The sequence below is a fragment of the Periplaneta americana genome, chromosome 5 (genome assembly GCF_040183065.1).
Source record: "Periplaneta americana isolate PAMFEO1 chromosome 5, P.americana_PAMFEO1_priV1, whole genome shotgun sequence".
Classification (NCBI taxonomy): domain Eukaryota; kingdom Metazoa; phylum Arthropoda; class Insecta; order Blattodea; family Blattidae; genus Periplaneta; species Periplaneta americana.
In genome coordinates this window covers 126,186,859-126,199,521 of record NC_091121.1, presented here as the reverse complement: position 1 = coordinate 126,199,521, position 12,663 = coordinate 126,186,859, and the positions used below count along the sequence as shown (strand labels likewise).

Genomic DNA, 12,663 nt, shown 5'->3' with positions numbered 1-12,663 from the left:
GATGAAATCAACAAATCTACTTTAGGGAAATTGTCTCTGACCACTTCTGCCACACGATGAAATGCATGCGCCACACAAGTAAAATGAGTCAATTTAGGATATACAACAGATAATGCTTGTCCAGCTTTGACCATATAAGGGGCAGCATCGCTAATAAAGAATAACACATTATCGTACATAATACCCTTTGGCCACAGGATACCCATAGCTTCGTTGAACAGTTTAACTATAGTTTTGTTATTGCACTTTTCTAGAACATCACAATGTAAAAGAATTCGTTCAGAATATTGTTCACTTAACAAACCGATAACTACATTACCAACAAGTCTACCTTCTTTGTCGGGAGTCTCATCAATGGAAACCCAAATTGAACTATCTTTAATTTCATCTCTTATCTTCTGTATTGTCTCATCGTAGATGGATGGAGCATACGTCTTCCTAAGTGTTGACTCATCCGGGATTGTATGTTGAGTATATTTTTCAAGGAATTCCCTGAAGACCTTATTCTTTAGTTTGTAGAGAGGAATATCAGCAGAGATGAGAGAACGGCACAGGTCGATGTTAAACTCAGATCTTACATTCGATGTTGTTGGTTGTGTTAAAAACAATTGTCTCTGCTTGGAATTTAGTTGTTTGTTGGCCTGATGTTTACTAGTTGTAATGTGTTGTTGCACCAGGAACTTTTGTGTAGATGATACTGCACACTGACACAAATTACAAAATAATATTTTATTGTCAGTTGATAAACCATCTTCTTTAAATTCTGAAATGTAACTTGTTAGTTTTGATTTTAAATTGACTGAATGACGTACTTTTGGCATATTTACCGTCTTTATAGTATGATTTACAAAACTGAACCTATGTGTACTCTGACTGGCATTTAACTGTTGAGCTGCACAACTGAAGTCTGTTAAAAATTTTAAATTAAATTAATACAGTTTTGTAACTTACTTTCCCATTGTTGATAGGACTGCTAATTTTCAAATAACTCTGATGTTAAAGGGATTACTGAACATGTGTTTAAATCTCTATTGTTGAAATGTATTTTTAAAAGTTAATGGAATTTTGTTTTTTTTATTGTTAAACCTAATATAATATGGACTGTTTTATATGAAATATGGAAAATATATGGAAATTAACGAAAATATGTACTAAACTCTAAAATATGGAAAAATATGGAAAATAAAAGTAGGATTTTTCAACCCTACACATTGTGAAACATAAAGATAATGCAAAATATAAATTATATTAGCTTTATAAGTAAATATGTATTTACATATAAATCCTTTCCCTGATAATAATAATGATTTATTTAACCTGGCAGAGTTAAGGCCATACGGCCTTCTCTAACACTCAACCAGGAGTAAAGACTGCGTTACAAAAACACTACAAATTTACAAATTACACTACAATTTTACACACAAAATTGAATAAGATAATAATAATAATAATAAAAAATAAACAACAAATAAGAAGAAATCGGACATAATATATAACATACAGAAAGAAAGAAAAAAGCATAATAATATGTGAACAGCAGGTCAAAATAAATGAGGCATACAAAAAAAAAAGACAATTATTCATAATAATAATAATAATAATAATAATAATAATAATAATAAAATAAGAATAGTAATAATGATGATAATAATAATAATAATAATAATAATAATAATAATAATAATAGTAATAGTAGTAATAAAATAGTGCAGTACAAAGTATACAGTGAATACAATATTTCTAAGTACACACAATAAGGAAAATTAAGATTATATATAGCTCAACTTATCACATTAGAGATATAACATTATCGGAAAATATGAGAACAAAAATATAAAATAAGTTGAATATCATTAGAACATAAAAAAAATGTGAAAACGTGGAAACATGCAATACAACACTTGTCATAATAGTAAGTTAGTTTGGCAACTCGTCATAAGATAATTTTCTAACTTGGATTTGAAAGAATTCAATGTTCGGCAGCCCTTGACTTCAGGCGGCAGAGAGTTCCAGTGACGAGAGGTAGCAACAGTGAAGGATGAGGAATACAGAGACGATGCGTGAAGTGGAATTTCTAGCGTGTTATCGCGTTGTGATCGAGTATTAATATTATGATAGCGAGAGAGAGTATGAAATCGAGCGAATAAATAATAGGGGGATGAAGAGTGCATAATTCGATATAAGAGAGAAAGTGAGTGCAGATTTCTCCTCTCATGTAACCTAAGCCATGATAACTTCTTGAAAGAAGGTGAGATATGATCATAGTATCGAACATTACAAATGAAGCGGACGCACGCGTTATGAACACGCTGTAGTTTCTGAGCGGAATCAATCCTGAGATCACTGAACAAAACGTCGCAATAATCGAAGTGAGGTAGAATGAGTGTCTGTACCAGCGTCTGTTTTAATTTAGATGGATAATGATACAATCTTTTTAGTGAATGGAGAATAGAGAATGCCTTCTTACATGTATATTTAATATGCGTATCCCAATTGAGATTAGATTCGAAATGTACTCCGAGATTTTTGACGGTAGAGCTAAACGGAAGATCTTCATTCAGACTATTAATGCTATCGTTTAGTGCGTCGGGACGGGCTGAAATATACAATTGAACGTCGTCTGCATATATTTGATATCTGCAGTGCTTAAATGAGTTGGAAATTCCATTTATATAAATAGAGAAGAGCAAGGGGCCTAAAACCAGCAATTAACAGTAGCATTTAAAGCCTGTACACACATTTCATGGGGAATGGATGGTATCACATCCCGTATCTGGTCTTTTAGTTCATTGATGTCGTTAACTCCTCTGCCATACACACGCTCCTTTACCATACCCCATAACCATAAATCATAAGGTGTCAAGTCTGGGGAATGTGGAGGCCAGTGCAGTGGTCTAGTACGACCAGTTCATCGACCAAGAAATGTGTGATCGTGATAGACATGAACAGTAAGGACATAATGTGGTGGTGCACCATCTAGTTGGAAATACCCTTCACGTCGAATTTGTAGTGGTAGTTCAGTGGTAAACTGCTGCAACATCGTTAAGTACACGTTGAAGTCGATGTTGGGATATCAAGAAAGTAGGGCCCAATTACTCCAGCAGCGGTCACAGCGCACCAAATATTCACCTTGGAGAGTCACGTTCATGCTTCCAAATGACTCGAGACTTTTTAGTGCCCCAGAAAATTGTGTAATGTCAGTTGACAAGTCCACTTGTGTGAAAAGTGGCTTCATCACTGAATGCCAATAGATTCGAAATATCTTTCTGAATTATTATTCTTCATTTCAGATAAAATCAGAAAGCATTCCACTCTTACATGTTTTTGCACCATTGTCAAAGCTTGGGTGACTTGGATGTGGTATGGTCGCATCCCAAGTTCCTGTTTCAAGATACCCCACACTGTTTTCTGAGGAATCCATGCTTCAAAACTGCACCATCTGGTTGACTTCGAGGAACTCTGCAATAGGGCTTGTTGCACAACAATAACGTTCAATTGACATCTTCTTGATCTTGGGTGTCCTGCATTTCCTCAATAGTTGTTCGCTACTGATCCAGTATCCACAAACTTTTGGTAAATGGGGCGAACTATTAAACGACTTGGTGGACCACATCCAAATCGCTGCCGAAACTTTTGACGGACTACAGTAGGTGAACCATACACTTCCATCAAGCTTGCAACAACTTTTCTTTGCTCCAATGTTGATCAGTCAGCCATTGTGTAACTTATAAAACAATAAAAACATGGTGAGTCAAGTTGAAGAGATAAACAACAGCTAACTGATGACAAAAGTTTGATGTAATACAAGTATGGTGAATAAATGTAATAAATATACTAATAAATATTTATACCATTTGAGTGGTAACATAATAGTGACTCTCCCTATATATAAAATGTTTCTTTTATTAGTGCGATGCTGGTGCAGCTAACAGTAATAGTAATAGTAGTAGTAGTAATAATAATAATAATAATAATAATAATAATAAAGGCAACATTAAGACTAGTTAATTACCAGTATGTCTTCAGTTAAAAAAGTGACATATTCAAACAAGGATAAAACAAGTATTAACATTTTATTACTTAATAAATAAATGGCAATTTATTACAATGGTTAAACATAAACAACAGTACAGTATTTCATTTTCCATTAATTCTCAAAGTATAAAAAAATTCAACCTTTATAGACTCTATACAGCAAGGTACATGTTGAGAACTATACCACACTTCATTTATTAAATACCAATACCGCTGTTTATTTACGACAATGCAACAAAATAATATTATACAGTCAACTAGACAATTACTTGAACGATCAGATTAAAACTTCAAAATGTTTTCTCATTAAACAAAACTTTTTTTCTCTTTATAATCAGGCAGTAATATTATTAGGCCAAAGGTATGATTTTGTTGTATCGAAGACATGCATTATGTATAAGTAATTTAAATATGATTGTAAATCATTTATATACTTGTGAAGGAAAAAATGGAAGCTTTCATTACATGTGTATTTTCAAATTGTTTAAGTTAAGCCTGTATAGGATTCTTAATTTTTTGCACTGCAAATAATGTATTCAATAAAATTAAGTCATCTGAAGTTATTAATTTCATATGCAGAATTGCTTTTAGCAGAAGAAGGATTCTGAAAGCACACGATCGATTAATTATTAGACTTATACTGTAATAAGCAATAAAGCATTGTAATGCATGTTTTCATCTTATTTTTAATCACTAAGCATTAGCCAATTTCAAAATATGTTAACTCCTTTTGATCAATTAATAAACGAACAGTGACTTTTAAGATGAACATGAACATATCATATTACCTCAAAATTAGTAACAATGTTTAACATTTACTGATAAGGTACTTTAAGAACCATACAAGAACTTTTGTGATATGACATATGTATGAAAAATCAACTTCAGTCACTTGCAATAAATATGTTGTGTATCAGCCAAATACTACTAATAATCAAATGTTGTAATACGTCTAGTTATCAGCAATAGGTCTAATACAGTAGTACTTTAAACATGTTCAATTCCAACTACTATCACAGCTGATACCTTTCTCTTTTTGAATAGTAGATGGCCATAGTAATGAAGATATTTGTTGCTGGACATTATTTCATTCTTCTTCACTGCTGCTTGAACTGCTAGAACTGCTACCATGGTGAAATCCTTTGTGTAAGGCGTAGGCACCTAAGCCCAGTCCAGCAACAGGAAGTCCATACTTCAGTGCTTTCTTATGAGACTTCTTATGTGCTTTATATGCTTTCTTCTGCAAAATGAATAGACAAAATCAGTCTCCAATATATTCTATTCTTACAAACTAATTCACAGGAAATTCATATCAATCAAGTGTCCATGCAGTAAGAATTTCTTTAAACCTCACATGACTGCAATATACGAGTAGTATGTTACAAAAAAGGATGTATGCCTAAATACTTTATAATAATGCTGAGCTCTCATATACCAATGTAACACTCCACTAATTGAATTATGAGCTAAATTTTACAATTTATTGATATAGGCTGCATTTAAGTGTCTAAAATACTGCAGTGCAATAGGGTGAATGACTTCAATGTCAAGTGCTTACGCATTGGACCAACAATAACATTTATACATCTTGATTACACAACTTTTAACACTGTATCACTTCGGAATATGTATGGTAAGACTTTCCTGTGTTAAATTTCAATGTACCTCGTTTACATGTTTCGACCTATTTATGGGTCATCTTCAGAACTGGTCGTTGTTGGTCTTGGGGCCACTTGTTCTGTTTCCTGTGAGGGTGTGTTCCTGTGGTATAGTGTAGAGTCAAAGAGTGTGTGTGTTTTGAAGTTGAGTTGTGTGTTGAGAATTTCGTTGGGGTGTGTTTTTGTGTGTCTATATTTCATATTGTTCTAGTGTGTTTAGTTTCTGGCTTTTTGGTGGTTGGATGTGTAGAATTTTCATGTCTGTGTTGATGTCTCTATAGGTGTGGTTAGCATTTGTGATGTGTTCTTTGTAACGTGTTTGAAATGATCTGCCTGTCTGTCCTATGTAGAAGTTGTTGCAGGTGTTACATTTGAGTTTGTATATGCCTGTGTGGTTGTATTTGTTTGTTTGTGTTTTTTGTGTGTTGAGATGTTTTTGTAGAGTGTTATTTGTTCTGTATGTGATGTTGTAATTTAATTTCTTGAATGAGGTTGCAATTTTGTGAGTTTTTGTTTTCGTATGTTAGTTTGATGTATTTTTTGTGTTGTACTCTTATGTTTTTTGTGATTATGTTTTGTCTTACGTATTATGTTGTCTATTATGTTAGGGTTGTATCCGTTTTCTTGTGCTATGTATTTGATTGTGTTTAGCTCTTCGTTGTAATCTTGTTGGTTCATTGGTATGTTGAGTAGTCTCTGTACCATTGTTTGGAATGCAGCTTGTTTGTGTTGTGTGGGGTGGTTGGATGTGTTGTGTATGTGTGTTGTTGTTGTTGGTTTTCTGTATACTTTGAATGTGTGTTTGTTGTCTACTTTTGTTATTGTGATGTCTAGAAAATTTATGGATTTGTTGTTTTCAATTTCTAATGTGTAGTGTAGCTTTGGGTGTATTTTGTTTATGTGTTGGGATCTGTCTTTTGTTTCCTTTGTATAGTATTAGTATGTCATATACGTATCTGTGCCAATATATGTTGTCTGCGTGTTTGTTGTTGTCTTTGTTTAGTATGTATGTCTGTTCTATGTGGTGTAAGAACATTTCTGCTAGCATGCTGGAAATGGGTGATTCCATGGGTAGGCCGTCGGTTTGTGTGTAATATTTGTTATTGTATGTGAAGTAGTTTTGTTTTGTGATGATGTCTGTGGTGTGGATGATTTCTTTAATTCTTGTGGTGTGTTGTTGTTTTTGAGCATTTGTTCTAGTATCTGTAGTGTCTCTTTTATGGGTATGTTTGTGTATAGGTTAGTTATGTCGAAAGTTGCTAATGTTGTATTGTGTGGGATATGTTTGTCTTTTATTTTATTCACTATGTCTATGCTGTTCTTTATTATTGTTTGTTTTTCGAATTTTATGTTGTTCCTTATGGTTTTGTCCATGTATGTGGCTAGTTTGTGTGTTGGTGCATTTCGATGATTGACTAATGGTCTGATGGGTATGTTTTCTTTATGTATTTTCGGTAGTGCATTTAGTTTAGGTGCTTCTGGTTTGATTGGTTTTAGTTGTTGTTTCATGTTGTTTGGAATTATGTGTTTGTTTTTGTTTATTGTGTTTTTTACTATGTTGTGGTATTGTGTGGTGGGGTCGTTTTTGAGTTCTTTGATGTTGTTTTCCTTGAAATATGTCTCTATTTTGTTTTCGAAATAGGTCGAAACATGTAAACGAAGTACGTTGAAATTTAACACAGGAAAGTCTTACCATACATATTCCAAAATAACATTCAGTTAATTGCGCTCAATAATATTATTCAATAGCAATTTAAACAAAATTTTGATATATATATATATATATATATATATATATATATATATATACAGTCAAATCTCCGTATAACGATAAACCCCTCTATTTCAATTAAAAATATAGTTCTCGACATAAAATGTATTCCTTCAATGTCAAAATTCTCCCGATATAACGATGTCCTCTATTGAACGATACACTTTAATGGTCCCCAGTGTAGTATTTTTTCTCTCTACTGTGATAAAGTCTGGTAAAATGAAATGTTTGTTGCTAAGTGATACAGTATTAGTGATGTTCCAGAACAGTGCAATATTTAGTGTCTTTGGATTTAATAAAGTCTTTGTGTGTCAATTTCTGTGAAGAGAGTTCTGAAACAAACTGACATAAGTGATTTCTTTAAAAAAATATAGGACAGTACAATGGGCAGTGTGTGAATCACTTCAACAATTCCTATCTAAATAGTGTTAGTAATGTTCCAGAAGAGTACAATATTTAGTGTCTTTGGATTTAATAAGGTCTTTGTGTGTAAATTTCCGTGAAGAGAACTCTGAAAGAAATTGATGTAAGTGTTTTCTTTCAGAAAATATAGGACAGTACAATGGGCAGCATATTAATAGGGTTTCATTGGTAATTTTAACACTTTGTACCATAATATACACACCAAGCAAGCTGAATAGAAAGCCTCTTACTAATTTAAGTCTTATTTTTAAAACCCTCCTTATAACAATATTTTTCTCTGTTCCCCTAAATATTGTTATAGAGAGATTTGACTTTAGATATGTATATCCGTTGCTCAACAGTTCATGGAAGTCCAAGGTCTATCAGTCAACTGCTGGCCTCATGTCCATATGCCACAGCAGAAATGAACGATCATCCAATCAATACAGAGCTAATGTGTGGTTAGCACACTGATCTTCTCATCCATTATAGCTGGCTTCGAAACCCCATTTTGCTACTCACTGGAGCTCTCCAAATTCATCATGGCACCAGTCCAATACAGTGACCGAAATTTCACAAGAAAATTTCTTCCCTTATGAGAACCTGAGCCAGCAATCATTCCATATTTCTAGTCTAAAGGCATGACACTTTAGATCATGCAGCTACAGCATGGGACAATGCAAATAATCACCAACAGTTAATACTAGTGATGGCAAAGTAACTTGGGTGGTAGGCAACTGGCTATGGACTGAAAGGTTGTGGGTGGGCGGAATTTTCTCAATGTCAAAACTTCCATATAGGCACAGTGGTGCTGAAGTCATGAAAGCATGGAGCTCAATCTCCATGCATCTTCATAGTGTGTAAAGGGAATACTTTTACCTTTACTACTAGTACTTAATGAAAATCATCTCTATGTGATGCTTCCTGGATAACATAACTGTAAAATCTTTAAAACCTCACCAAAAAATGGAGCAACTGCAAACTACCTGTGACTGGTATATGCGGCTCTGAAAAGAATTTTATTTTGGATCATGACAGGGTGAGCTCAACAATCCAATGTTACAATTGGAAGGAAGCTACTGTACTCTTAATACTATTAACGAAAACATTTCATTTTCCAGTAACCTACAAACTGCATAATCATGAAGAATAACTGAGCTGCTAAACGAATGTTTTCAGCAGGTACTATACAACTTTCAACAGAACCTTCTAAATACTACTGGACCTGACACTTAGTGTGAGTGAGTAAATATGGCAGGCAATTGAATGTAAATGCAGCTGTGAAAGCACATGTACTTCATGTGACTGGGAAGGAAAACAGCCCAACTGTTAATGCTGGCAATGCCTCAAAAACAAAAACCGCAGACCAGAAGAGGGAAGACAGCCCAGTGCCAGTCTGAAGAATGGGGCGACAAAGACGAGTGTGGCAGAAGGGAAGAAGAAGCGGCAGGCAAACTCACAGATGAGGATGGACAAGCTGCCTAACACCAGCCTGAGAGTCATGGCTTCGATGACAACTATGTCAGAGCGTTGGAAAGGGGAGCGCGGACAGCAGCCAGCCGATGTCACACCCCTATGGAGGAACTTGAGGAGCTCCGCGGCACCACAAGTAGGTCAGGGGAAGAAGTATAGGTACCTCATCCCTCTCAGCATTGCTGCCTTCAATATTGAAGGTTTCAAAAAGAAAGTATCATGTGAGCGATTTATGAACTTTGTAAATACTCTAGATATAGTGTGTTTCAGAGAAACCTGCCTTAGCTGTAAGGATAATCTAGAATATAACAATTTCATTAGTTTCAGTAAGGGCAGGGATAAGCGTGACAGGAGGGATAGGTGGACGGGAGGTGTTTCCATTTCAATTAAAAAGGACATAGGAGATAATATCAAGAATTTGAACATGGGTCTTGAAGGAGTTGTCATGGTATCATTAAAGGTGGGTGAATTAGATTTAAAAATTTTGGGTGCTTATAGGCCGCCATCTAGTTCGCGTTATGTTAATCCCCACTTCTTTGAGGATCTGGCAGAAATCGTTTTCAGTTAACAACCAAATTTCCAGGGGTGGAGCTCATTATTCTCGGGAACTTCAATGCAAGAATGGGGCACGAGGACATTTCATTAGTAGGTGGGAATACGGAAGAGGATGACAAAAGAGGGTCAAATAGAAATAGCAAAGATAAGATTCTGAATGAGGAGGGAAAGGTATTTATTGGCATTTTGTAACGTCTTCAATTTAGAAATTATGAACGGGAAATATAGGAGGGATCTAGAGGGACAGTTGACTTTCATAGGAGCGAACAGGGGGAGTATGATAGATTATATTATACTGTGTAATATGAATTTAATCGACAGGATTGCGGATTTTTGGGTGGGGGACAGGACTGAATCACAGCTTCACCTGTGGTTCTGCAGGTTCATGTTCAGTCAAATAATAAAAATAACGAAGAGATAACAGTTTGGACAGGTAACCAGGGCAGAACTGTTAACAGACATAAATGGAAAAGTGAGCTACAGGATACATTTCTCACTAACTTAAATGAACAGCTTCGGGGGGGGGGGGATTTGGCAGAGACGTTGACAAGTAATTTAAAAATGGCTGTGGGTAGTATGGTGGAATGAAGAAAAAATAAGGACAAGCAGGATGACTGGTATGATGACGAATGTAGGGCTGAAGAAGCCGTAAGGATATTTAGATAGGTGGGGAATGATGAAAGTAGGATAAGGTATGTTAAATTGAGAGTTACAAAGATATCATTCAGCTCAAAAAGACTAACTGGCAACTCAGGAAAGCAGGTGAGCTGAGTAGAGTGGGATATAATATTTGAAATGTGGCATACTATTAAAAGAATAAGAGATGAAGGGGTGGGTAAAGAACGAAATTGCACCAGAAGTATGGTGGGAATATTTTAGGAGCATTTATGGGGAAGGTGAGATGTGGGGGGGTTTAATGATAGGACCGGAAGAATTAATGGGAATTCCGGAGGTTCCAGAGCTGGACGCAGAGATTTCATGGGGAGAATTAAAAAAGCAGTTTCCTCTTTGAAGAATAATAAAGCACCAGGCTGGGATGGCTTGCCATCAGAAATATTTAAGGCTGCTATTGTCAATGAGAAATTTGTACAAAGGGTGCAAATTGTGTTTAATGATTTGGGAAATATCCGGAAATTTGGGCTACATCCATCATTCACCCAATCTATAAAAATAAAGGTTCGATTGGATCTGCAGACTCATATAGAGGTGTGGCCTTATTACCTACTATGGGCAAAATCTATTGCAAAATCTTGTATGAAAGAATGAAGGGGTGGGTGTCTTGGCATGGCAAAATTTCAAACTTTCAGATGGGTTTTATGGAAGGTTGCGGCACAGTTGACAACATATTTATTTGGGATTCACTGAAACAGAAACAAATGTCTAAAAAGGGGGGGGGGGGAACTGCACTGCGCTTTCGTGGATTTTCGAAAGGCCTTCGATATTGTGGAGAGAGAAGTGCTTTGGTATAAATTATGGATAAAAGGGATATCAGGTAAGATGATTAGGGCGTTTCAGGGGATATATGATAAAGTGGAATTTTGTGTTAAGTACGACATGAACAGAATATCTGAAAGCTTTTCCAGTCACAGAGGTGTGAAACAAGGTTGCGCACTCTCTCTCTTACTTTTTAACCTGTTTATTGACGATATAATGGAGATTATATTACGAGAGAACATTGATGCCTCCATCATAGGGGACGTGAATATCCCAGTACTGTTATACGCTGACAATTAGACTCTGTGTTCTAAAAGCATTAGGGGATTACAGAAAGGACGTGACAAGCTTCAGATATACTCTAGGGACTGGGGATTGAAGGTAAATACTGAAAAGAGAAAGACTATGACCTTTAAGAACGAATGTGTTTACAGTAAAACGGACACTTGGACATACAAAGGTCGAGCACTGAACAATGTGAAAAGTTTTGTTTACTTAGGGGTAACAATAACGATGAACAGAAAATGGAATAAACATATAGACACTACAAAACATAGGGCACTGATAAAAACAATGGAAATGCTAAATATACGTAACAAAACACCGGAAGTCTCTCTAAATTTATTACATAAGGTATATAACGCGGTAGTAAGATCTACAATTACGTATGGGGCAGAAATTTGGGGTTGGGGGCGAACAGAAAAACTTAACCAGGTACAAAGAAACTTTTTAAAATGAATAGTGGGGGTGGGAAGTGGAACGGCTAACAGTGGAATCCTAAGAGAATCCGGGCACTATAGAGATTCAATAGAATGCAAGGTAAAAGTTTTAAAGTACTACCTGAGGATTGTGCATGGTGGTCAATCTCTTATTAGAGTGGTCTGTTATAGAGAGCAACTCGAGAGGAGAGATCAAGGAACCTGGTCAGGTAGATTACGCAGTGAGTTGGAGGAAATAGGCTGGGATTTATAACAGGGAAGATTGCAAGAACAAGCGAAATGTCTCGCAGAAAGTCAAGAAATGCTTGAAGGATATAGACAGGCAAATAACAGAAGGGGAATGTAGGGATAAGGTTGCTCTGGAGATCCAATCGATGATCAAAGCAAACTGGGGAACCAAGTTAATACTTCTATGGAGGAAGCAAAGAGGGCAGGCTGGGCTTAACCTGGTTTCATCTAAGAGCTTGGAGGGCACTTAAAATCGTCAACGAAGGGGGGGGGGGGCGAGAATATGTTCTCTTTGTGGTAGAGGCGAGACATCATATCATATTTTATCGGAGTGTGAAGCCACAGAAGCTCTGAGGAAACTATTCCTGTCAGAGTCCTTCATTACATC

At 35.7% G+C, this 12,663-nt stretch overlaps 1 protein-coding gene and 1 long non-coding RNA gene across 8 annotated transcripts in view; one reads left to right on the top strand and one right to left on the bottom strand.

Annotated features, from left to right (window-relative positions):
* Positions 1-984: 984 nt before the first annotated feature.
* LOC138700165 (uncharacterized) lies at positions 985-4,469 on the top strand. The gene is made up of 2 exons (XR_011332267.1): positions 985-2,191; positions 2,249-4,469. It is a non-coding gene; the product is annotated as an uncharacterized lncRNA (long non-coding RNA).
* The window catches only part of LOC138700161 (galectin-4-like), an 85,954-nt gene continuing 77,345 nt past the window's right edge, over positions 4,055-12,663 (bottom strand). For all 7 annotated transcript variants that reach the window (XM_069826570.1, XM_069826574.1, XM_069826571.1 and 4 more), the window contains one exon: positions 4,055-5,275. In XM_069826570.1, coding sequence (XP_069682671.1) covers positions 5,123-5,275 — 153 coding nt within the window. In that variant the 3' untranslated portion in view covers positions 4,055-5,122. The remainder of the gene's footprint in view (positions 5,276-12,663) is intronic.